The sequence below is a fragment of the Oncorhynchus kisutch genome, linkage group LG6, assembly GCF_002021735.2.
Source record: "Oncorhynchus kisutch isolate 150728-3 linkage group LG6, Okis_V2, whole genome shotgun sequence".
In the NCBI taxonomy this organism is placed as follows: domain Eukaryota; kingdom Metazoa; phylum Chordata; class Actinopteri; order Salmoniformes; family Salmonidae; genus Oncorhynchus; species Oncorhynchus kisutch.
This window is the reverse complement of record NC_034179.2, coordinates 39,648,188-39,674,798: the sequence shown is the minus strand read 5'-3', so window position 1 is coordinate 39,674,798 and position 26,611 is coordinate 39,648,188. Positions and strand designations below refer to the sequence as shown.

The 26,611-nt window shown below is 43.3% G+C and overlaps 1 protein-coding gene and 3 long non-coding RNA genes across 11 annotated transcripts; 1 reads left to right on the top strand and 3 right to left on the bottom strand.

The window, feature by feature from the left end:
- Window positions 1-2,161: 2,161 nt before the first annotated feature.
- Window positions 2,162-6,499, bottom strand: LOC116374393 (uncharacterized). Its single transcript, XR_004210310.1, has 4 exons — window positions 4,914-6,499; window positions 4,595-4,787; window positions 2,964-3,073; window positions 2,162-2,814 (listed from the first exon to the last, which is right to left on the bottom strand). It is a non-coding gene; the product is annotated as an uncharacterized LOC116374393 (long non-coding RNA).
- A 7,957-nt stretch (window positions 6,500-14,456) lies between these two features.
- Window positions 14,457-17,075, bottom strand: LOC116374392 (uncharacterized). Its single transcript, XR_004210309.1, has 7 exons — window positions 16,834-17,075; window positions 16,502-16,623; window positions 15,566-15,663; window positions 15,276-15,404; window positions 14,995-15,147; window positions 14,837-14,913; window positions 14,457-14,601 (listed from the first exon to the last, which is right to left on the bottom strand). It is a non-coding gene; the product is annotated as an uncharacterized LOC116374392 (long non-coding RNA).
- Window positions 17,076-17,275: 200 nt separating this feature from the next.
- Window positions 17,276-22,103, bottom strand: LOC116374391 (uncharacterized). 8 transcript variants are annotated; one of them, XR_004210307.1, is made up of 8 exons: window positions 21,720-22,103; window positions 20,244-20,298; window positions 20,091-20,165; window positions 19,928-19,998; window positions 19,629-19,733; window positions 19,409-19,540; window positions 18,949-19,226; window positions 17,276-17,976 (listed from the first exon to the last, which is right to left on the bottom strand). XR_004210307.1 is itself a non-coding variant. In XM_031826738.1 (8 exons), exons 1-6 carry the CDS (start codon window positions 21,849-21,851, stop codon window positions 19,116-19,118), a joined length of 606 nt encoding a protein of 201 aa, XP_031682598.1. In that variant the 5' UTR covers window positions 21,852-22,096; the 3' UTR covers window positions 17,282-17,570; window positions 17,894-17,976; window positions 18,917-19,115. The 8 variants fall into 8 exon arrangements, 5 of the variants coding, with proteins under 5 accessions (XP_031682598.1, XP_031682596.1, XP_031682595.1 ...); XR_004210308.1 differs by having other exon boundaries at window positions 17,276-17,570; window positions 17,894-17,976; window positions 19,629-19,998; window positions 21,720-22,102; XM_031826738.1 differs by lacking the exon at window positions 20,091-20,165 and having other exon boundaries at window positions 17,282-17,570; window positions 17,894-17,976; window positions 18,917-19,226; window positions 21,720-22,096.
- Window positions 22,104-22,437: 334 nt separating this feature from the next.
- Window positions 22,438-24,413, top strand: LOC116374390 (uncharacterized). The gene is made up of 2 exons (XR_004210305.1): window positions 22,438-22,788; window positions 23,352-24,413. It is a non-coding gene; the product is annotated as an uncharacterized LOC116374390 (long non-coding RNA).
- The last annotated feature ends 2,198 nt before the right edge of the window (window positions 24,414-26,611 follow it).

Sequence of the window (26,611 nt, the reverse complement as noted above, 5' to 3'; positions counted from 1 at the left end):
AAGGACCATCGACTGGTAGGCATCTCTATAATGTGTGTGTGCGCGCGTCACATCTCAGTGTTTTGACCCTATATCTGTTGAGATTGTGGCCAAGCCCAACATCCTCCTCTCTGCCTCTGTGAGTGACCTGAAGAAGGTGTCACGCCAGATGGAGGTGGTCCCCACTGTCCGGCCCTGCAGGCAGCAGCTGGACAAGAAGACACAGTGGACCAACACCAACGAGGAGAGTCTGAGGAGGATCAAAGAGAACCTGACCTCAAAAGAACTCAACCTGGAGGAAGGTCTGAAGACGCACAATGATGGTCAGGACATCAACCAAGAGGCAGAAGAAGAATGAGGGATGCTGTAGAGGATGGATTGCAAAGTGGATGGGGAGGAGGAAGGAGAGACTGAGGGATGAAGACGTGGCTAGGGAGGTCAAGAGGATGAGCGAGCAGGTGAGGGCACTGATCCAAGAGATGAAGAGAAACTGCAGTAATGGTGATCCTAAGGCAGTAGACCTGGACAGTTGGCTGAATGACTTGGAGGTTGAAAGTGGCATTCAAGAAATGCACAGGAGAGATGGCCGAAAATAAAGACAGCATGGCAGAAATGCAGACCAGTATAGCCGAGAACAGGCTCCTCAAGTCATAAAAAAATACCTATGTCCAGAGCTTTTTGTAAGTTACTCCTACTTATTGAGTGTAGTCAAGGTCCTAAACGATCTTAACCGCCATTGATAAGAAACATTACTGTGCAGTCATATTCATTGATCTGGCCAAGTCTTTCGACTCTGTCAATCACCACATCTTCATCGGCAGACTCGACAGCCTTGGTTTCTCAAATGATTGCCTCGCCTGGATCACCAACTACTTCTCTGATAGAGTTCAATGTGTCAAATCGGAGGGTCTGCTGTCCGGACCTCTGGGAGTCTCTATGGGGGTGCCACAGGGTTCAATTCTTGGACCGACTCTTCTCTGTATACATCAATGATGTCGCTCTCGCTGCTGGTGAGTCTCTGATCCACCTCTACGCAGACGACACCATTCTGTATATTTCTGGCCCTTCTTTGGACACTGTGTTAACAACCCTCCAGGCAAGCTTCAATGCCATACAACTCTTCCTTTGTGGCCTCCAATTGCTCTTAAATAGAAGTAAAACTAAATGCATGCTCTTCAACCGATTGCTGCCTGCACCTGTCCAACATCACTACTCTGGACGGCTCTGGCTTAGAATACGTGGACAACTACAAATACCTAGGTGTCTGGTTAGAATGTAAACATCCTTCACTCATGCTGCCAAACACACCCTTGTAAAACTGACCATCCTACCAATCCTAAACTTTGGAGATGTCATTTACAAAATAGCCTCCAATACCCTACTCAACAAATTGGATGCAGTCTATCACAGTGCAATCCGTTTTGTCACCAAAGCCCCATATACTACCCACCATTGCGACCTGTACGCTCTCGTTGGTTGGCCCTCGCTTTATACTCGTCGCCAAACCCACTGGCTCCATGTCATCTACAAGACCCTGCTAGGTAAAGTCCCCCCTTATCTCAGCTCGCTGGTCACCATAGCATCTCCCACCTGTAGCACACGCTCCAGCAGGTATATCTCTCTAGTCACCCTCAAAACCAATTATTTCTTTGGCCGCCTCTCCTTACAGTTCTCTGCTGCCAATGACTGGAACGAACTACAAAAATCTCTGAAACTGGAAACACTTATCTCCCTCACTAGCTTTAAGCACCAACTGTCAGAGCAGCTCACAGATTACTGCACCTGTACATAGCCCACCTATAATTTAGCCCAAACAACTACCTCTTTCCCTACTGTATTTATTTAGCTCATTTGCACCCCATTATTTTTTATTTCTACTTTGCACATTCTTCCACTGCAAATCTACCATTCCAGTGTTTTACTTGCTATATTGTATTTACTTTGCCACCATGGCCTTTTTTGCCTTTACCTCCCTTATCTCACCTCATTTGCTCACATCGTATATCAAGCGGCACTGCTTCCTGACACAATGCCCGCTTAACCCGGAAGCCAGCCACACCAATGTGTCGGAGGAAACACCGTACACCTGGCGACCGTGTCAGCATGCATGCGCCCGGCCCGCCACAGGAGTTGCTAGAGCGCAAAAGGACAAGGACATCCCTGCCAGACAAACCCTCCCCTAACCAGGACGATGCTGGGACAATTGTGCGCCAACCGATGGGTCTCCGGGTCGCAGCCGGCTGCGACAGAGCCTGGACTCGAACAAAGACCTATAGCGGCACAGCTAGCAACTAAGCTAGTGCCTAAGACCACTGCACCACTCGGGAGGCAGGGTTTCATATTAAATCATGCATAAATTCCTTGTGACAAGGGGAATGGAAGCTTTTGAATTGGACGTTTCAGAAAAAAATGAAATTGCAAAAAAATGTCTAGCCCCTTTATCTATTGGTAACAGGGTTGACGTATTATGCTCGACACACTAAGTTTTCCACCACAAAACAGAACTAGCTCACGAGCTCAACGAGCACCTGCATTTTGGAGCTATGTCTAAAAAGCTTTTTGTCTTTTACAACTCTCCCAATCACCTATGTGAACTTAATCTTTGTGGTATGCTAGCCTTTTACCGGCTGCGGAGAGCCTTTTCTGTTTGCATTTTGTTGTGCACCAGGTTTTCATGTCTTTCCATGTTCTGTTTGTGAGAGCTGGCTCTGACCCATAACAGTCAATCCTCTTTGCCGGGAACCTTCTTTAGCACTTTACATTTTCCCAAATGCTTCCAAACTGATGTTTCTCACAGCTGCTCTTAGTCTTGGGTTGAGAAGTCATTCTCCAAACCTAATCGCAAACAAAGAAAAGATTAAACCACATGACGGTCCAACACAATAGGGGAGGGGGGCATAGGGAAGGTAAGGGAGAGGAGATAAAAAGAAAAGACTTCCTCCGTGTCAGGTAAGCAGTCTCGAAGTGTACCCTCACCAACTTACCGGACTGAGTGAGTTCTGAACATCCCTCGCTGTCCTCTGTCCAAGTCTTCTTGGGCCTCTTTCTGGTGTCTGTCTTGACTCTTTAGTTCTCAGTTCTTTCCCAGGCTTGCCTGAAAAACACAAAACGATGGAACATACATAAGATTAACAACAAATCCACATATTAGCAAGCAACGACATTACATTTTTGCTAAGCCTGGTAAGTTTGACGGTAGACTGCGGATGTTCCCTTGCTTACGAAAGCAGCCGGTGTCTACCGTCTCAGAAATACCAGGCTGAGTGAGTTCTGAACACCTGTCACTCGAGCTTTCACTGTCAGGTTCATACTCACTGATGCAGCCGGTGTCACTCAGCTGGTGTTTTGTATCATATTTGTACAACAGCTGATGAAACTATGAAAAAATGTTATCAGTGTAACTTCCTGATAGTTGCTGATTGAAAATACAATCTACATAAGACATTCTAAATCCACAGGTTTTGTATTGGTGGAGTTTTGGCTTGCTTGGTGACATCACCAGGTGGTCTAAGTTAATAGACCAATTACAAAGAGTTTGAAATCTCTCTGCCATTAACAGCTCATTTTGAGGCTACATTTCCCTCCCATTAGTGGATTGATCCATGTTTAACCATGTTTTGAGGCTATAGAGTGTTTGTTTACATTTACTTTGTTTACCCACATTGAAGTAAAACAAGCTTATATGCTGAGTTCTGATGGGGTACAACTGTTGAACTAAGCTCATGAGGCATTTATAAGTTATATTCTTCAAGAATCAATGGGTATATATCATTCAATTGCAGGTCCAAAATAGATTTTGCAACTGCCCATTGAAACTTTAAAATGCAGGAAATGAGGGGGTGGTTGACGGTTGGCTACATACCTTGGCAAAATAGATTCCTGCTTTTATCCATGTTCTGACGAGTACAATTTTAAAATAGACATGTCATTAATACATGTATAGTATGACAGATTACCTATGACAGCAACAACTGTCTCTCCCAATCAAACCTTCCCTTCTAGCACCGCACTGTCTCTGCCAGTCCTGCAGCAAATAATTTTCACAAACAAAAAAATGTATTTGGACCATCCGGATATCCATATTGAATAGGGAAATATTCCAAATGCCTTTCCCTAGCTGCCATTTCAAAATACAATCACCTCTAAACAAAAAGTCTCACATTGTGACTTGTGCAAATAACTCGGCATGCCACAGGAAAGCAACCGAGCTAGGGCCACATTTGCATTACAATGTAGCTAGCTACCAGTAGCTAGTTTAACATTACTCCTATGGAGTTATTTAACATTATGCACAACACAACATTCTTCCATATGAGAACATCTAAGACATCATAGCAAAGATAAGCAATGCAATAATAATCCATTCCGAAATGTATTAATGTCTACTCCAGCAACCTTTAGCAGCTAGCTGGCTAATTAACCAGTATAGCCAGGAAAAATGGCTCGCTAGCTAGCTGCTAGCAAGCTAACATAATGCTTCAACATAGCTAATACTTTTCCATGCATCGACGAAATGTAGCCCGCTACAGCTACATTGGCCGAGTTATTGTTGAATAATAACGAAGCTAGGTAAATTCATTTAAAATAATATCGCAAGTAACTGCAAAATACTTACAACTGAAATACACTGCTGTTTTCTTTATGAGCATGGTGAACTGAGGAAGCCGCATCCACGTGTAGTGTTGTGGGGGAGGGGACAAGTTCCCCAAATAGACCCTGGCTTTGGATCAGGTTTGAATTCCCCCCGCGAATGGTCCTTGTTAGGTTTGGGGAGGGGAAGCTGATCCTAGATCTGTATCTAGGGGAAACTTCGCACCAGCACATGCAAAAGAGAGATGGGGTGAAGGGGAGGAGAGAGAGCGTCGCTCTCAGGATTGACAGATCATGTACAAAAGCTACGAGTAAGAAATTGGTTTCAGAATATAATATATTACCTTTAGCAGTTCTAATGTCTTCATTTGCCCCATTTCATTAGTCTTGTTGATTGATTGCTGGTATCTAGTTTCACAGAAAAGATGGTGTTGATGAAGAGCATCCATCCATGTATAGACATATAGTTCATACTGGTGGTCCTACCCATCACCCACCTCACTCCATTAACCCTAAACTTGCTGCTCACATGGTGGTTTGTCTAAATGTATTTGACTTTAGGTTAGTTAAGGTTAAGAAGGTAAAGATTGTGTTTGGCTGTGTTGGGAGCAGGAGTGGCAATGCTGCCTCACCCACAGATCACACATTACCCTATATATGTATATATTGTAGCAAGCTTAACCCAACACTTACCACCTGCTGATCTCTTGGTGTAATGGATAAGGTTGGCTTGCTAGTCGCTGGACCGGGGTTCGAGTCCCAGTTGGAGCTACCCCCAAATTTGTTTACATTGGTATCAGAAGTGGGATAGTGCCTGTGAAGCCATCAAAGATGTGTGTACACGTGAGAGACTTGCTATAAAGAAGTGTGGGGGCATGCTCTCCCAAAGGAAGGAGGTCTCAGCTGACTCACGTTCTGTAGCAACTTTAATCCAACACCGAGCGACAACATCGAGAGGTTTGGACATCTTGGCGTAGCACTCAAGGTGTTGGCTTGACTGTTGATGGACCCAGGTCCAAAACCTGTTTGGGGCGACTGCCTGAACTCACTAAAATATATTTGTTTGCCTACGGGCAGGGAGACCCGGGTTTGAGACAAAAAGGGGCATTACACCATTGCTGTTTGCAAAAAAACACTACATTGGTGGAAGCAGTGGAATTGGGAGAGGTGTGTACATTTCATGGGCAGGATCTGTACCTGGGCCTCCCATGGGAAAAACCAGTGTCTTGACCATTAGACCAAGAGGTAATGCCCTCTTGAGCTGAGGGTGACACTGATTTTAAAGTTGCACGCAGGACTACCTCATTAACAGGTCATGAGACAGACTCATGTTTGCTACGCACATGAGATAGTGTAAAGGGAACTTTGCCTAGGAAGCCCATGCTAGAAGTGTTAGAAGGCGGAAGATAGAGAATTAGTCCAGTAATTGAAAGGTCACTGGTTTGAGTCCTGAGTCAGGCAACAAAACGTGTGATTTGATCTGAACTGGCAGATCTGTGACCAACCCCTTCAGAAAAACAAATTCCCTTTGTTCCCAGTAACATGGACTAATAAAGTTGTACTGGCGCCAGAGAGGATGGCTACCGTTTTATTGGCTTTTAACCAACCATGCTATTTTGTTTTGTTTTTTCGCTTTGATTGAAACTTATTTTGTACATAATGTTGCTGCTACCGTCTCTTATGACCGAAAATAACTTCTGGACATCAGAACAGCGATTACCCACCTTGAATTGGACAAAGAATTTTTGGTTAATGAGTTAGACGAGAGGGATTTACTCCAGACACCTGAACAGGCCCTCATCCCCGTCATTTGTAGGAAAAAAATATGTAGATTTCGCAGAAGGAGATCGGGGTGGCATGTGTCACGTTCTGACCTTTATTTCCTTTGTTTTGTATTTATTTAGTATGGTCAGGGCATGAGTTGGGTGGGCAGTCTATGTTTGATTTTCTATGATTTGGGTATTTCAATGTTTCGGCCTAGTATGGTTCTCAATCAGAGGCAGGTGTCATTAGTTGTCTCTGATTGAGAATCATACTTAGGTAGCCTGGGTTGCACTGTTTGTTTGTGGGTGATTGTCTATGTTGATGGCTTGTTTCAGCGCAGCTCGCATTAGCTTCACGGTTGTTATTTTGTTTACTGTTTTTGTATAGTGTTCAGTGTTTTCTTTAGTAAAATTCATGATGAACACATATCATGCCGCATTTTGGTCCTCCGATCTGACCGTGACAGCATGTGAGGATTTATCGACGAGTGGCTAATCTGCCTTGCCATCCGTACTGTTAGCCAACGTACAATAGCTGGAAAATAAATGGGACAAACTAAAAGCAAGTATATCCTACCAACGGGACATTAAGAACTGTAATATCTTATGTTTCACATAGTCGTGGCTGAACAACATCCTAACATACAGCTGGTGGGTTTTACACTATCGGCAGGATAGAAAAGCATCCTCTGGTAAGACAAGGGGTGGCGGTCTATGTATATTTGTAAACAACAGTTGGTGCCCGATATCTAAGGAAGTCTCAAGGTTTTGCTCACCTGAGCTAAGAGTATCTCATGATAAGCTGCAGACCACACTATCTACCTAGAGAGTTTTCATCTGTATTTTAGGTAGCTGTCTACACATCACCACAGACCGATGCTGGCACTAAGATCGCACTCAATGAGCTGTATACCGCCATAAGCAAACAGGAAAACGCTCATCCAGAGGCGGCACTCCTAGTGGCCGGGGACATTAATGGAGGGAAACTTAAATCAGTTTGACCTCATTTCTACCAGCATGTTAAATGTCCATCCAGAGGGGGAAAACACTTTAGAACAACTTTACTCCACACACAGATGCGTACAAAGCTCTCCCTCGCCCTCCATTTGGCAAATCTGATCATAATTTTAACCTCCTGATTCCTGCTTACAAGCAAAAATTAAAGCAGGAAGCATTGGTGACTCGGTCAATAAAAAAGTGCTCAGATGAAGCAGATGCTAAACTACAGGACTGTTTTGCTTGCACAGACTGGAATATGTTCCTGGGATTCTTCCGATGGGATTCACATCAGTCACCGGCCTCATCAATAAGTGCATCGATGACGTCGTCCCCACAATGACTGTACGTACATACCCCAACCAGAAGCCATGAATTACAGGCAACATCTGCACTGAGCTAAAGGGTAGAGCTGCCTTTTTCAAGGAGCGGGACTCTAACCCGGAAGTGTTGTGTATTGATATTCTAGTGTTGTCCCATTAGGGCACCTGTAAACCCCCCTTGCTTACCTACGTTGAAATGCTTGGAATGTTCTCCCTGTGAAATGCATTAAACAATGCCCACGTTAATTTCTACTCCCGTCTCATGTCCTGTCCTTACATTAGTTGTATATGTAATACAGTGTGCTATACAACAAAACTGGCGACGAGGAAGAAACGTTCTCATGTTTGTGCTCATCTTCTGCAGAAAGTCTGAGGTAAATTTGTTTTAAAAAATTGCTGTAGAAAGGCGCAAACAAAACGTGGAGCTAGCCAGTCGAGTGATGCTAGCTAGCCTTTGATGTCACAGCAACGAGAGCCTCGAAGGATAGGAAGAGTTTCGCTGCGGGAGAAAGTGAAGTCAGCGTGAGTTGAAAAAAAGGGTCTGGGAGTAGAGGATCGTCTGAAAAGTGAGAGAGAAAAATAAACTGAAAATGTCTGCATTGATTGGAAATATAGGAACATTTGATGAATCTGTGGAACAATGGAGTTCTTACACAGAACGTTTTGAGTACTTTGTGTTGGCAAATGGAATTAAAGCAGAAGTCGTTGTGCCAACATTTTTGACTGTTATTGGAGGAAAAACATTCAATCTACTGCGCAGCCTAGTAACGCCTGAAAAACCTGGTGATAAATCATATGATGAAATTGTGGCTACCTTAAAGGACATTATTCTCCCAAACCACTGATAATCGCAGAGATTCCGGTTTCATAAGAGAAATCAAGAGGGGCATCAATCTCACAGTTTGTGGCTGTATTGAAACAGTTATCTGAACACTGAATTTGGGTCGATCAATGAGTGACACTATACGTGATAGGTTAGTGTGTGGCATGCGCAGCGAGGCAATTCAGAAATGCCTTTTGACTGAGAGTAACTTAACATTGCAGAGAGCAATAGAAGCGAGTACGTCAATTGTAATGGCAAATAAAGACGCACAACAGCTAAGTGCATCGACCAAAGTGCATAAGGTGCTTTTTAACTCCGTAGACAAGGCAGGAGGTGGGAAGCCATGCTATCGCTGTGGGAAACCAGGTCACCAAGCAGAGGAGTGTTGGTGCAGAGACTTAGACTGCAGAAGTTGTGGAAAAAAGGGTCACATCGAACATGCATGTAAAAACAAAATGACACAATCAAACAAAAGTACTGAACAAAGGAAAAGCGACTACAGGAAGTACAAAAAGAAAGTGCATAAAATGGAGCACACAGCGGATGAACAAAATGATACCCTGTCTGAAGGGGAAGAATCTTTGCATGTTATGTCAATTTCAGACAATGGATACTGGGTGACACCACTACTAGATGGAAACGCAGTACGGATGCAAGTGGACACTGGAGCAGCCATATCTTTGCTTTCTGGGGCTGTATACAAGGAGAAACTACATCACCTCACACTACAGCCCACAAAGATGACGCTGAAAACATACATACGGTGAGATTGTTCCAGTGAGAGGAAGCGTGATTGTTACAGTGGAGCTCAACAAACAGAAGGTAAAGATATCACTCTACATTGTGAAAGGCAACCATCCAGCATTACTAGGACGCACATGGCTGGAAAAGATCAAACTAAACTCGCAGGAAATTCACATGGTTGCAAAAGAGGACACAAACCTACAAGGGGTATTGAGGAAACACGCGGATGTGTTCAAAGGAGACATTGGCAGTATGAAGGACATAACAGTTAAACTGACCGTGAAACCAGACAGCAAGCCAAAATGCTTCAAAGCTAGACCTAGTATGGGACATACGCCATAAAACCAAAAGTTGAAATTGAGCTAAACAGACTAGTCGAGAGTGCAGTATTGGACCCAGTGAATGTTAGTGAATGGGCTACACCCGTTGTTCCAGTCATAAAAAAAGATGGATCACTCTGTGGTGATTTCAAAGTCACCATTAACCCAGTCTTGACTGCTGAAAAATATCCACTACCCCTCATTGACGACCTCTTTTGTAGTTTAGCTGGAGGACAAAAATTCAGTAAGATAGACTTATGTCTACAGATGCATGTGGACCAAGAGTCACAAGAACTGTTGACCCTAGTGACTCACAAAGGACTGTACAGGTACCGGAGGCTTCCTTTTGGAATCACCTCAGCTCCGGCCTTGTTTCAGAGAGCTATGGACCAGATACTGAGCGAGCTCACTGGGGTCCAATGTTACCTCGATGATCTACTGGCATGATCACCGGCATAGACGCGGAGGCAGGAGCACCTGAGAAACCTGAACGCTACACTACAGAGATTGGAGGAGTACGGTCTGAGGGTCCGGAAGGACAAATGCAAGTTTTTCCGTCCCGTCATCGACAGTTCGGAGCTCCACAAGGCGCCATCGAAGGTGAAGGACATTGCGGAAGCTCCATCCCCACAGAACGTGAGTCAGCTGAGATCATTCTTAGGACTGCTGACATACTACGCAAAATTTGTGCCAAACCTAGCTAACATGTTAAAGCCACTGCTTGAACTTTTGAACAAAACCAAACAGTAGAAGTGGACAGACAGATGTGAGGAGGCCTTCAAGAAAGTGAAAACAGCCTTAGCACAGTCAGAGGCCCTAACCCACTTCAACCCCAACTTGTCATTAGAGTTGGCATGTGATGCATCGCCTTATGGCGTTGGTGCGGTTGTCTCACACATCATGCCATCAGGTGAAGAAAGGCCAATTGCTTTCGCATCATGGACCTTAAGTAAAGCCGAGGGCAATTATGCACAGATAGAGCGTGAAGCACTTGCCATTGTGTTTGGAGTTAAGACATGTTAACAGTTTCTGTTTGGCCAATGATTCACACTGCTGACGGTCCATAGACCCCTCACCTCCATCGTTGGTCACCACACCGGCATTCCGTCGCTTGCAACCAGCCACATGCAGCGATGGGCGTTATTGTTATCTGCTCACCAGTACGATATCAATGACAGAAGGTCTGAGCAGCACTGCAATGCAGACGGCCTCTCAAGACTTCCCTTATCTGTCGCACACACTGAGCACTCCCGGGCTGAAATCTTCTACTTCAAGGAAGTGACGAATGTCCCAGTTACATCTGTCCAAGTGAAAAAGTTCACCCACACTGATCCAGTGATGTCTGAGGTCGTGGACATTGTCACTCGTGGAAAAGAAGTAGAGATGTCGGACAGCCTACAACCTTATCTAGTGAGGAGAAACGAGCTCACAGTTCAGTTTGGGTGCTTGCTGTGGGGTTTTTGAGTCATCATACCACCGCCACTGAGAAGGCAGGTGCTTGAAGAACTCCATTCAGGGCACTGTGGCATGGTGCGAATGAAGGAGATTGCATGCAACTACTTTTGGTGGCCAGGTCTGGACGCAGCTATCGAAGATAAGGTCAAGTCATGTTCTGCATGTCAAAAGGTGAGGAACATGCCTCAGCTAGCACCCACTACACCCATGGGACTTTCCAGAAGAGCCTTGGCAGCAAGTCCACATAGACTATGCAGGCCCACTGGAGGATCGTACGTTCTTAGTCGTAGTTGACGCACACAGCAAATGGCCTGAGGTCACAGTGATGAAGAGCACGTCAGCGGAGAGAACCATCGAAGAGCTACGGTCAATCTTCAGTCACTTCAGCTTGCCAACGCAACTCGTTAGTGATAATGGCCCCCAACTGGTGTCTTTAGAGTTCCGGTCATTCATGGAAGCAAATGGAATTCAGCACATCATATCACCCTGCAACGAACGGCCTCGCTGAAAGGTTTGTCCAAACGACGAAGCAAGCTTTAAAATCATCACAAGGGAACAGCTCCCTCAATAGGCGTCTAAACACCTTCCTGTTAACCTACAGAAACACTCCCCACGCTACAACCAAAGTGGCACCCGGGTCAGCCATGAAGAAAAGATAGCTTTGCACGCGACTCGACCTCCTGAGACCTCCAAAGACGAGACAGGTTGTACAGACACAACAGAGAGCACAGGTGGAGAGACGGAGCAAAGCAAAAGACAGAAGCTTCATAGCTGGAGAGAGAGAGTTCTTGCTCGGGAACTACTGCAAAGGTCCAAATACCAGCCACAGTGGTTGCACAAACAGGACCTGTTTCCTACACAGATCAACTGTTGCCAGGAACCAACCCCAGAGATGACTCGTGTCAAGTGACAAACCAAGATCAGCTACTGGAGACCTACCATGACTACGAGCTATCACCTGAACATCCACTGCAGCAACCTACAAATGTGGAAAGTGCTCCAGACTCACCTGAACCAGCCAGAGTGCCTACTCAGGGTACTGTTGCACCCCAGTCATATACCATCACCACTCAGACTCAGAAATAATGTGACTGTAGACTCAACTGTATGTCGTCATTACCCTGCAAGAGAAAGAATACCCCCTGACAGGTTGACTATTTAGTTCAGACTAACCTCCGACATTAGGGAAGAATACACCCCAGGGTTAAGTCTGGGGACTGAGGAAGTCTACCCTCTATCCCTAGTTTAGAAAAGGTTATTCTGAAAAGTTCATTTATTTACATTAAGAGAACTTATATTAAAAAGCAAATAGGCAAAACAGTGAATATTTACTTTTTCCTAATGAGTCACCAGAGGTAAAGGGGGAGGAATGTGTATTGATATTCTAGTTTTGTCCCTTTAAGGAACCTGTAACCCCCCTTGCTTACCTACGTTGAAATGCTTGGAATGTTCTTCCTGTGAAGAACATTGTCCTGTCCTTATATTAGTTGTATAAGTAATACAGTGTGCTATACAACAGGAAGCTTATAAGAAATCCCACTATGCCCTCCGACGAACCATCAAACAGGCAAAATGTCAATACAGGACTAAGATCGAATCGTACTACACCGGCGCTGACGCTCGTCAGATGTGGCAGGGCTTGCAAACTATTACAGACTACAAAGGGAAGCACAGCCGAGAGCTGCCCAGTGACACGAGCCTACCAGACGAGCTAAATAACTAATATGCTAGCTTCGAGGCAAGTAACAATGAAACATGCATGAGAGCATCAGCTGTTCCGGACGACTGTGTGATCACGCTTTCCGCAGCCGATGTAAGACCTTTAAACAGGTCAACATTCACAAGGCCGCAGGGCCAGAAGGATTACCAGGCCGTATACTCCGAGCATGCGCTGATCAACTGGCAAGTGTCTTCACTGACATTTTCAACCTCTCCCTGTCTGAGTCTGTACTACCAACATGTTTCAAGCAGACAACCATAGTCCCTGTGCCCAAGAACACTAAGGTAACCTGCCTAAATGACTACCAACCCGTAGCACTCACGTCTATAGCCATGAAGTGCATTGAAAGGCTGGTCATGGCTCACATCAACACCATTATCCCAGAAACCCTAGATCCAATCCAATTTGCATACTGGCCCAACAGATCCACAGATGATGCTATCTCTATTGCACTCCACACTGCCATTCACACATGGACAAAAGGAGCACCTATGTGAGAATGCTATTCATTGACTACATCTGTGTTTAACACCATAGTGCCCTCAAAGCTCATCACTAAGCTAAGGACCCTGGGAATAAATCCCTCCCTCTACAACTGGATCCTGGACTTCCTGACGGGACGCTCCCAGGTGGTAAGGGTAGGTAACAACACATCCGCCACGCTGATCCTCAACACGGGGGCACCTCGAGGGTGCATGCTCAGTCCCCTCCTGTACACCCTGTTCAGTCATGACTGCACGGCCAGGCACGACTCCAACACCATTATTAAGTTTGCCGGTGACAACAGTGGTAGGCCTGATCACCGACAACGACGAGAAAGACTATAAGGAGGTCAGAGACATGACAATGTGGTGCAAGGACAACAACCTCTTCCTCAATGTGATCAAGACAAAGGAGATTGTGGACTACAGGAAAAGGAGGACTAACCACGCCCCTATTCTCATCGACGGGGCTGTTGTGGAGCAGGTTGAGAGCTTCAAGTTCCTTGGTGTCCACATCACCAAACTATCTTGGTCCAAACACACCAAGAGTCGTGAAGAGGGCACAACAAAGCCTATTCCCCCACAAAAGACTGAAAAGATTTGTCATGGGTCCTCAGATCCTCAAAAAATTCTACAACTGCACCATCGAGAGCATGGTTGAATGGTTGAATCACTGCCTGGTATGGCAACTGGTCGGACTTTGACCGCAAGGCACTACAGAGGGTAGTGCGTACGACCCAGGACATCACTGGAGCCAAGCTTCCTGCCATCCAGGACCTCTATACCAGGCGGTGTCAGAAGAAGGCCCTAAAAACTATCAAAGACTCCAGCCACCCTAGTCATAAAATGTTCTCTCTGCTACCATATGGCAAGCGGTACCGGAACGCCAAGTCTAGGTCCAAAATACTTTTTAACGGCTTCTACCCCCAAGCCATAAGACTCCTGAACAGCTAATCAAATGGCTACCCAGACCTTTTGCACCCCCCCACTGTTTTAAGCTGCTGCTACTCTCTGCATAGTCACTTTACCTCTACCTATATGTACATATTACCTCTATTACCTCGACTAACTGGTGCCCCCGCACATTGACTCTGTACCGGTACACCCTGTATATAGCCTCGCAATTGTTATTTTACTGCTGCTCTCTAATTATTTGTTACTTTTATTTAAATGATCCATTTTTTACTTCACACTTATTTTTCTTAAACTGCATTGTTGGTTAAAGGGCTTGTAAATAACCATTTCACTGTAAGGTTGTATTCAGCACATGTAACAAATAAAATTGGATTTGAGATGACCTTTGCTGACGAAACAACTTGTGTTAAAGATCTGTTACAAACTACATGCATACCATTTCAGTCCTGGCCAACCAAGCTGTTGAGGTAGTCTTTATGACGTACATAACGCTGAAAGGAGGAAAAGAGAGGAGAGGTCATCGTCATAGAAAATAATCTAACCTGCATGAAAGGCTATAATAATATTTCATCAGTGTACTGTATGTACATGCATAAGGACAAATCTGACATGAGGCCACTTTGGGATACAAAAACATCTTCCAAGTTTTGATTTTGGGATGAACTATAATACAAGTATTATTACAGTACACCAACAGTGAATAACACTACACACTCAGTCACTCACGTCTATATATGCACTGTTGCTGTTCCGTCTCCTCTGGTCTGACGCCACACCTCCCTCTTCTCCCCCTCCATCTCAACCTTGGGTGCAAACACACAGCATCATAACACAGTAAATGGCTGGGAATGTATGAATTCTGCTACCAAGTAAGTGACCCTTACTTGAGCTAGGGGTAAAACATTTTGACTTCAGCGGGTGCGGGTCACTGGCCAGTAGGGCTCCTTGCCTTTGTTGAAGTCTGGTTTGATGGTAACCACTCCATTTCCATCTGCTCTTATCGTGCAGACAAGCATTCCTTCTCCTTTTGGCCAAGTCTGAGAAATACAATAATAAAATGCCACTTTTCAATGCCTGAATTGGAATCTACTTCAAAGTTATTACATACAAAGCAGTGTAATACGTGTATAGGCTACATAGTGGTTTTCCCCCTTGTGCTACTCACTTGCCCGCTGGTCCCAGGTTCCCCATGATGTGCATGGTCTGTACAGGTGTGTTGACCATGTGGCTGGTCTTCACAAAGTCCTCCGAGGGGTCCCAGGTAATCAGCCTGGACGTGGGGATGGTGCGGTCACTGCAGACCAACAGAATACACACAAACACATTTTGCATACAAGGGTATGGTGTAGTGTGAACATACCGGTACACTGTCTTCAAAGCAAAAAGACGCATCAATGCTGCTTCAATTACATTCACTTACATAATAATTAACTTTGGTGAGTAACAGGGACCTACACTGGGCGTCTGTCCTGTCGTCTGTGTCTGACATTGGCCATCCTATGTGCCAGTAAGGTAGGATTGGACTTGACCTGCGTCACCATACTCTGGGAATGCTGTAGTGAGTACATCAAAAACAGCTTTAAAACACTAACGTTTCTTTTGGACAGAAAATAGGTAAATGCTTTGTTTTGAATAATGAAATTGTCACGTCTGCTCCAGCTCCCGCTCTCTGGCGCTCGAGGTCGCCAGGCTGCTCATCATTACGCACACCTGTCACCATTTTTACGCGCACCAGCGCTTCATCGGACTCACCTGGACTCCATCCCGTCATTGATTACCTCCCCTATATCTGTCACTTCCTCAGTTTCATTCCCATGTCTGCATTGATGTTGTTTTGTTTCTCTTGTCCAGACACTGTTCGTCTTTAGTTTCATGTCTATTTATGAATAAATCCTCCCCCTATACTTGCTTCCTGTCTCCCAGCGTCTTTGGTTACAGAACCGTTACAGAAATGGAGATTCTGTTGAAAACCACCCCTTCCAAATTGGTGTAGCAGTCAGAATCGGTGTAGGTAAAAATCCTGCAGTTCCATCTGCCCCTGGTCCGCTCCTGAGCCATGACCTGTGTGGTATTGTCTCTCCAGCGGAGTCTGGCATACTGACTCACTCTGGAACACAACCACTTCATATTGTGTGCACACACACACCTTACTATGCAACATCAAACTATCCTAAACAGTAAATTCTTATTTGTTATAAGGACACTGACTGAACAGCTTCTCCTGCCAGCCTACCACTAACTCCTCATCATTTCTGGCTGAAACAAAACCAAGATGTTGTGGTCCATATCTAGTCACCACGAAAATGACATCTACTCAACTAAGAAGCATCTGACATCTTTCTGTTTCAAAACATCTAACATCATCTTCCTGTTTCAAAACAGTGTTAACACCTGATTGAGTCTGTGAGTTGAGGGTGTCCAGCTCAATGCCTCCCCTCTCCTGTTGAGTCCAAACCTGCTGCTGAAGGTGTTGGGAGAGGGCTGCTGTGGAGGTGACTCTCTGAATACGGATCCTGTAAACACCATTGTAAATATAAAACAAAGTAAACAGGATTCTAGCTAGCTAAATGCCATGTTTTCATGGCAAACTCAGGGATCAGGTCAAGCAATAGACTGGGTGTTTATCATCATCTGCTTTGAGAGCTAACGTTAGCTAACGACAGTGTCTTGCTTGTATGCTAATGCAAGGACTAAAAGCCACACAAAAGCCAACTGCAACTTACTTAATTGTAAGGTTTTTGACAGCATCCCGGGAACGATAGGCAGCCAGTCCGGTGTGGGTGCTCAAGCCGTCTGCCATGTTGTAACATTAAGAACTTTATTGATGGCTAGCTAACTAGCTAGGTTAGCAACATACACACACGCGCGCTATGTATACAGCAGCAGGCAATTTTGCCAATTTTGTAGCTAGTACTTTTCGCAAGCGTCTGCTCGTTGCACGGTAACAACTGTCTGCCAGCCTGGTTGGGTTTCTGGCGAGCAATACAACTATTTATTGGTTCACTACCGCCACCTACCGTGGGATACAGTCCAAAGCAACAGAATAAATCCCCTCCACTGATAATAGGTAATATAATATCAGTATAATAATATTCCCTTGATGTAAAAAGTTTAAGAACCCCTGATGTAATTAATTAAGACAAAAATCTGTCTGACACAAATAACTGCAATTTAAAAAGCTTTATTGGAAATGCACTTTTCAAACAGCACCATTCAAGTACAGATGAGTGTAGCTAAATCAGATACATGCTAATTTAGTTTAAATGTGATGTATTCCTCCAGTCCCAGTTCATTTATACTCTTTTGACATGCTTCAGACCAGATGCATGCTCCACTTCAGTTTATAATGGTCCTGCATTTGCATATCAATGTGTTTGAAGCTTTTACGTTCTGCATCTCTCTGCTGTCTTTCATCTGAAGCCATATCCTCCAAGGCCTAAACAGGTGTAGATTTCCATCTCTGTGTGGGAGACCAGATATTGCAAGGAGACCAGTAAGGGGCCCTCAACTCTTCACTTTGGCCAAAGGAGACCTAAGACCCCAATACCAGTGACAATGCCCTAAGGTTGGTGCTGTCCTTTACTTTTCCTGGCTATATTTCCAAGCCTAAGCATGTAAATCCAATTCATTATCATAGGCTGTATGGGGATCAATATATTTTTTTATTTAAATAATGCTGCATGTCTCAAAATATAAGAATGAGACCAATATATGTATTTTGCTAATCATAGTTCCTGTCCTGAAATTACGTTTGTGTGTGTTGTAGGAATAACCAATACTCACATCTGTGTGTGTGTGTGGTAGAAGTAATAGTTGTCCATTATTTCTTTGAACATCTCAGTTTGGACAGCAGCCACTAAAGAAACCTGTCAATCAAAAACCACAGGAGAATAAATAGTATTATAAACTGGGTGGTTCGATCCCTGAATGCTGATTGTCTTAAAGCCGTGGTATATTTAAGCAAAAAGGCACGAGGGGGTGTGGTATATGGCAAATATACCACAACTAAGGGCTGTTCTTTCGCACAACACAACACGGAGTGCCTGGATACAGCCCTTAGCCGTGGTATATTGGCCATATACCACGAAACCCCCAAGGTTTCTTATTGCTATTATGAACTGGTTAACAACGTAATTAGAGCAGTAAAATTGAATAATTTGTCATGCCTGTGGTATATGGTCTGATATACCACGGCTGTCAGCCAATCAGCATTCAGGGCTCAAACCACCCAGTTTATAACAGACCGTATACCACGGGTATGACAAAATATTTATTTTTACTGCTCTCATTAAGTTAATAATAGCAATAAGGCACCTCGGGGGTTTGTGGTATGTGGCCAATATACCACGGCGAAGGGCTGTATCCAGGCACTCCGTGTTGCGTCGTGCATAAGAACAGCCCTTAGCCGTGATTTATTGGCCATATATCACACCTCCTCGTGCCTTATTGCTTAAGTTTGCACTTACACATCAGATAGCTGCTCTTTCTCTGCTACCTCATTCTATTTCTCTAATCTAGTATTCCCTGGTTATGTCCCACTTCTCTCTCCTCTATTTCTCAACTCTTCTTTTCCTCTTTCTTGTCCTCCTCCTTACTTTCTCCAACATTTCCCATCTGTTGCGTCTTACTGGCCTTCTCTTGCTTCAATTCTTTTTTGGCCTTGCCCTTTTTCTTATTGACCTTCCCTTCCGGAATATTTTGGACAAGGAGATAAAGTAATGTAAGCTTATGGGTTCTCTTCTCTTGAGCTACTATACCTAGAGCTATACTAGAAAAGGACTTATGCTATACTATAGAAGGACTTACGGCCAATATTCCCTTCTTGTATTTCCTCTCACCTGTGGGGCCACTCCAGCCATTTCCTGGAGCAGCCTCTCACTCAGGTTGGTGATGGGAGCCAGGCGAGGGCTGTGGCGGTATTGGAAGTTCTCTGTTCGGGGCGGAGCGATAATGACAGGGTTGAGAGGAGTCCGAGGCCTTGGAACATTTACTGGGTAGGGAGAGCCTACAGCAGAGGGCAGGGCCCGTAGGGCTTCGCCAGGGTCCGGTGTGCTGAGGTCACAAGGGGAGAGAGGCCATTCTTGACAGATACAGGACCTGAGACCTTCCCTGGGCTCTGTAGGACCATAATGTAACGTAACATATCAGGGAAGTGCTATGTTCAACACAATCTGTAGAAATACTTTATAACTACTCTATACACATTGCAGATACATGACTACACTCAATAAGTCATTGTCTGCATCATTTCCAATCCCCCATGTATTTATATAAAAATATTTAATATGCAGAACTTACCAGGAAGTCTGACTCATCGAAGAAGTGGAGAGACAGATCATCCTCGTCCATATCCCTCACATCAAGCTTTGTCACATTTCCATTCTCAATTTTCAGCGGTGGTGTCCTCCTTTCATGATCCTCATCATCACACTGTGTATCAGAGTCAACTAGTCAGACCATCCTCCTCCCAGTGATGTCACTCAACAAAGACATGGACGGTAGGGTACAACTCTTTTACCTCAGATTCACAGTCAGTGAAGGAGTAGATGGAAAAGTCATCAGAACTGGAGGATGAGATCACGTCATCATATTTTCTCTCTATCAGCCGAGTCACCCTTCCAGACTGAGGAGACAGAGAAAGGCATGTACTCATGGCAGCCATAGAATACACTGGCATTTACTATCAAGGACCTTCCATAGTATATGATTCTTTAGCATCTTGAATGGATGATTGTCAATTCAACCAAGCCAACCAAAATGGCCATATGAATCAGATTGATCTATCTGTTGTGTCTCTATGGGAATAGCAGAGGTGACCTGGCTGAGAGGCTCTGGATTGATGCTCCATCCCCAGATGTTTGGTCCTGCCCACAGCTCACAATGATTGGCTGTAAACAGTAAAGAACGAATTAAACACTGCTTTTCTCATTATAGAATGCATAACTAATGTTTATGTGTTTTTAGGTCAGATATGACTTACAGGCTTTGACCTTCTGTGCACCTTGCCGGTTAGCCACATCACAGAATCAGGGGTGTTAACCCTCATTGGATTCAACTGTCAACACATCACTCAATTTAAAAAGGTGATAATATAACAAAAACAGGACAAAACAAATACATATTTTATATTTACCACATAAGGGCGGCATCTCTTTTGATTCTCTCATCAATACAATCCATCTTGCTTTCTGAGGGAAACATTTCCATCAATTTGATTGACACAAAACATATCCTGACACATACACACACTATACCCTGTATATACACTACCAGTCAAGTTTTAGAACAGCTACTCATTCAAGGGTGTTTATTTTTACTGTTTTCTACATTGTAGAATAATAGTGAAGACATCAAAACTATGAAATAACACATTGAAGAATGTAGTAACTCCAAAAAGTGTTAAATAAATGTAAATATATTTTATATTTGAGATTCTTCAAATAGCCACCCGTTGCTTTGATGACTGCTTTGTACAAAGTAGCCCAAGAAACATTCCTGAATAAAGCCCTGATCATCCACATACCGGACAATAACTGACAACTGCAAGCTGACTGGTGGCACAATAGGTCCCAGAGAGGTGGGGAAATGTTTACCCCCTGAGGCCTGGAGTTATTCCTTATATGTTAATCTCACTAGGAAGACTCTGGACCCTATAAGGTAACACAGTGATTAATCACTTGTAAAAACGTTTTATATGGGCTCTGATGGGACCAGTTTTTCCTAATCAGGTCAAATGTTGTTTTTTAACTCCTGGGGGGGATGCAGACCTGTCAAACTGCAGCTACCTTATATTTGTTCATATCAATTGTATTTAGACTAGATTAGGAGGGGGATTTCCTCAACCCAGACACATAGACAAGAATTGATAGACAATATAACTGTGACGTTCGTCATTGGGAGAAAGAGAGGACCAAGGCGCAGCGTGGTAAGTGTCCATTATTAATAGAACAAACTGAATGACAAAATACAAAAATAACAAAGTGAAATAACAAACCGAAACAGTTCAGTGTGGAACACCCAGAACATAATCACCCACAACTCAAAAGTTAAACCAGGCTACCTAAGTATGGTTCTCAATCAGGGACAACGATTGACAGCTGCCTCAGAACCATACCAGGCCAAATACAGAAATCCCAAAACATAGAAAAAGGAACAGACAACCCACCCAACTCACGCCCTGACCATACTAAACAAAGACATAACAAAAGAACTAAGGTCAGAACGTGACAGTAACTCACAGGGCTGAGCTTGCTTTATGCATGTTTGCATCATGCAGGCCTATGCAACTGTTGGTCTTACTTTCTTTTTTTTTTACTCACATCTGTCTGCCATCATCATCATCATGTTGATTGATGAATTCCCGTTAATCATTTTGAATTAAAAACGTATAGGCAGCCTAGCCAGTCCAATTTAATATATATATATACACTAAATTTGATCACATTTTCTCCTGACACAAATGGACTAGAAATACATATTACCAATTAGTTCACCCTGATCGGATGGACAGGGCGTTTAGGCTGTAATGCAGGCAGTACAGGCGACTTGACGAAAGGCTCCCTAATAACCAGTTCTACTTTTGATAGCAGTTAGTATTGAACACCCTCACCTTCTTCATGAAACCGATCTCAAGCAGAGGTCGACCCTCGCTTTTAATTCGCACCTTTTCCGTGTACCCCAGAGAATGAAAATGTTTTTTCAACCAAAAAAAATCCACAACATTTTCGGCAGCGTTGGCCATTCTACCATTCTGGAGGAGATAACTGCACACTCGCGCTGGTAACGCTAGCTAGCTACTGGAATTCGTGTCATTTATTTAAATTTGGCTTGCTAACTGCATACAAAAATAAAGTTCTAAAACCAAGAAAAATATTTAATATACCTCCTCGCTCTCCTGTAATTTAAAAAAACTAATTTGAATTGAATAATATAAAAAAAATGCTCAACTATCACTCTCCACTTTTAATCTCTATCTAACGTCACTAAATTTCTCACCACGTAGAATCCCCATAATGCTCTGTGGCACAATCCCAATACAACACAATAGGGCTGCATTCCAAACACTTAAAATACACACCTTCCCCCCTCAGCCCTCAAATTAAGTGGACACTTCTAATTTAAAAAAAATTATTTAACCATATTTTAACCAGGTAAACTAGTTGAGAACAAGTTCTCATTTACAACTGCGACCTGGCCAAGATAAAGCAAAGGAGTGGGACACAAACAACAACACAGAGTTACACATGGAATAAACAGGTGCACAGTCAAAAACACAATAGAAAAAAAAAAGAAATTCTATATACAGTGTGCAAATGGCGTGAGGAGGTAAGGCAATAAATAGGCCATAGTAGCGAAGTAATTACAATTTAGCAAATTAACACTGGCGTGAGAGATGAGCAGATTTTGATGTGCAAGTAGAGATACTGGTGTGCAAAAGAGCAGAAAAGTGATGGTGTCATGACGTCTGATGAGTTGACACATGCAGGGCAAGGGAAGAATTATTTCATTATTAATGGACCGCCCAGAAATGTGTCACTTGTTCATCCCACGGTTGTGTTCTCAGTCATCATGGAACTGTTGTGCCTTTTATGCACTAGTCAATTATGATTGCATTTCATATCTTGGCTAGAAGACAACGCCTTCGCAGACATCGAATGTTAGCCATCCTACTATGTCAGGTAAATCGAAAATTACAATGTATAAGTGTGATGTCAGGGAAAGTTATATTCTTTCGTGATTTATTTACCTGACATAGTAGACTGTATATTATCAAATCAATTATGTGTAATTTAATTACGCAATAAAACTAATCACGTAACTTTAACGAGGAAGTTTATTGACTATCATTAAATATGAAGACTGTATATTATCAAATCAATTATCTGTGTAATTTAATTACGCAATAAAACTAATCACGTAACTTTAACGAGGAAGTCGGGGCACCACAGAAAGTGTTTAGTGTCAATTTCCCAAATATAACTCATATTTTCATATCTTATCAAAACAGTCGCTTATTAATAATTAATTGTATTACCTCATCAGTGTCATTACTGAATGTCGCAAACCCTTGGATATCTGCACGAACCCTAGCATAGAATCATGAATCAGCAATATACAAATTGGCTTAATGATTTATTTACTAACGAACTTAATCAATCACAGAATTACATAAAACACACTCACAATTAGTTCATACATGGGTTACTTATTAACATGTTGCTGTTTCTCTCTGTTGTCGCAGGTCCATCTGCTGGAGGGAATCGACAGAAAAGTCTCTGGTTGCGTTCCTAGTGGATACATCAGGCATACCCATGTTGTCGCATAGAATAGGTGTTTCGGAGGTTGTCGGTATTCTTCGTCCTAGGCTAAGTACATTTCCAGCTGCAGACTGAAGAGGCCTCGTATGAGATTTGCTCCTTCTGTGGCAATGTTTTAGAGTTTAACCATTTCTAGTCGTGTAGCCAACGCTGTATGGTCTTAGAAATTCAACCATGTACAACCTTAGCTTACACCGTGGTCTAGTGTGAATTGCGTCACGGTGGCTTTTATACTTGGGTAGAAAAGGGGCCGTCTCATCATGTTTGTGCTCACCTGGGCGTGGCTACTGACTGTGCATAAATTACCATAAAACAACCAATTCTGATTTAGAAGACTAAATCTCATTGTTAGCTTTTCAAAAGTATTCTTAAACTTATTCATTCATCTTATACAACATTCAGATGTAAAGCTGACAGCTGGGAAATTTACACTTTAAGAGATAGAGTTATGTGTGTTTCCTGTCCTTCACATGAGCACCAAATTAAACACACTCCTCATGACTGTCCCTTAAGTGTCCACGGACCATTCCCACACTCTCAAAAATATAAATATTGTTTAATTCTCCCATTTTGGGGATCAGGAGTTTTTTATTTACATTTGCTTCTACTTACACTTGTATGTTGACTTCTCCATATTAATGTTGGTTTTAAGTTTTGGCTGACTTTGCTAAGCGGATCACCATCGCAAATTTAATTATGGGGCTAATTGTACATTCACAAACTCGAATTTACAATTGTAAGTGAAACTCGGCAAAAACAGAGGTGATTATGAAATTAAATATTTCGTCAGAACATGTATTATGCTGTGAAGATCCCCACAATGCATTTCAAATGTAAGGCATTGAAAGCATTCTATATTGGCAGTCTGTAAATGTATTTACAAAATTCAACATGGCTGTCTATTCAGATACCTTAGGAAGGTTGTGTAAATACAGAGAGAAGAGTAAGATTAGAGTAAAATATACATACTTGTAGCACATTCATATTGTACCATGTATTGTTAAATTCGTACATTTAAATTTCAGTAACTATTTAGTAATTGAGCCTTGTTCTTCATCAGTTCATTAAATAATAGGTCTTAGATTAAGTGGTGGTCAAATGTAAAAGTGTCCAGGTGTTTTTTTTCTCACGCTCTCTGACCTTAAGGCTTAGTGCCAACTAGTTACGTTTAAATGGACACTACCACAGCATATGCAATATGTGTTGGTTGTATGTCCACTTTCAGTACAACATGAATACGTCTTAACTGTCATTCATATGTGTTCTGATAATCACTACCTCTGGTGTGTAGTATACAAAACATTAGGAACAGCATTGGACTAGTAACCAAAAGGTTTCAAGATCGAATCCCAGAGTTGACAAGGTAAACATCTGTCATTCTGCCCCTGAACAAGGCAGTTTGCCATTATTTTTGTAGGTTAATGCAGCTGAGGTGAAGTGCATGGTGAGGATGGTTTGAAAAAGGCTCCTAGGGGCAGGGCTGAAGTTGTGTAAAGCTAGAAAAAAGCCATTCATCAATGAGAAGCAAAGAAGTGCCAGGCTGAGGTTTTCAAAAGACCATAGTAGAGGACTGGAGTAAGGTCATCTTCTCCGATGAGTCCAATTTTCAGCTTTGCCCAACACCTGGTCGTCTAATGGTTAGACGTAGACCTGGAAAGGCCTACAAGCCAGTGTCTCGCACCCACTGTGAAATTTCGTGGAGGATGGAATCGGGCAGATTTATCTTTGTGAAGGACGCATGAATCAAGCCACGTACAAGGTTGTCCTGGACGAAAACTTGCTTCCTTCTGCTCTGACAATGTTCACCAACTCTGAGGATTGGTTTTTCCAGTAGGACAATGATCCATGCCACACAGTCAAGTCAATCAAGGTGTGGATGGAGGACCACCAGATCAAGACCCTGTCACGGCCAGCCCAGTCTCCAGACCTGAACCCCATTGAAAACGTCTGGAATGTGATCAAGAGGAAGATGGATGGTCACAAGCCATCAAACAAAGCCAAGCTGCTTGGATTTTTGGATTTTTGAGCCAGGATGGCATAAAGTCACCCAACACCAACGTAAAAGACTGGTGACCAAGACGCATGAAAGCTGTGATTGAAAATCAGGGTTATTCCTCCAAATAATGATTTAAGAACTCTTCCTAAGTTAAAATATTAGTATTAAGGGCCTCCCGGGTGGCGCAGTGGTTAAGGGCCCAGGCTCTGTCGTAACCGGCCGCGACCGGGAGGTCCGTGGGGCGATGCACAATTGGCCTAGCGTCGCCCGGGTTAGGGAGGGCTTGGTTGGTAGGGGTGTCCTTGTCTCATCGCGCACCAGCGACTCCTGTGGCGGGCTGGGCGCAGTGTGCGCTAACCAAGGTGGCCAGGTGCACAGTGTTTCCTCCAGCGCACTGGTGCGGCTGGCTTCCGGGTTGGATGCGCGCTGTGTTAAAGAAGCAGTGCGGCTTGGTTGGGTTGTGTATCGGAGGACACATGACTTTCAACCTTCGTCTCTCCCGAGCACGTACGGGAGTTGTAGAGATGAGACAAGATAGTAGCTACTACAACAATTGGATACCACAAAATTGGGGAGAAAAAGGGGTAAAATTCACATTTTTTTTTAACCAAAAATAATAATATAGATATTAGTATTATTCGAGGTCTGACAACACCGCATCTGTTTTTGTTATTTTGATCAGTTGTAATTTTCTGCAAATAAATGCTCTAAATGACAAATTTTTTATTTGGAATTTGGGAGAAATGTCAGTTTATAGAATAAAACAAAAATGTTCATTTTACCCAAACGCATACCTATAAATAGTAAACCCAGAGAAACGGATCATTTTGCAGTGGTCTCTTAAGTTAATGTTATCCAAATCTGTGTATATACACACTCACACATATATTATATATACATACAATATTGATGGAAATGTTTCCCCCAGAAAGCAATGGATCGTAATGAGAATCAAAAGAGCTTTAAGACGCAGCCCTTATGTGGTAAATATACAATACATGTCTGTTTTGTCCTGTTTTTGTTATATTATCACCTTTTAAATTGAGTGATGTGTTGACGGATGAATCCAATGAGGGTAAACACCCCTGATTCTGTGATGTGGCCAACCGACAAGGTGTACAGAAGAACAAAACCTGTAAGTCATTTCAAACTGAAATCAGTAACATATGCACATTAGTTATACATTCT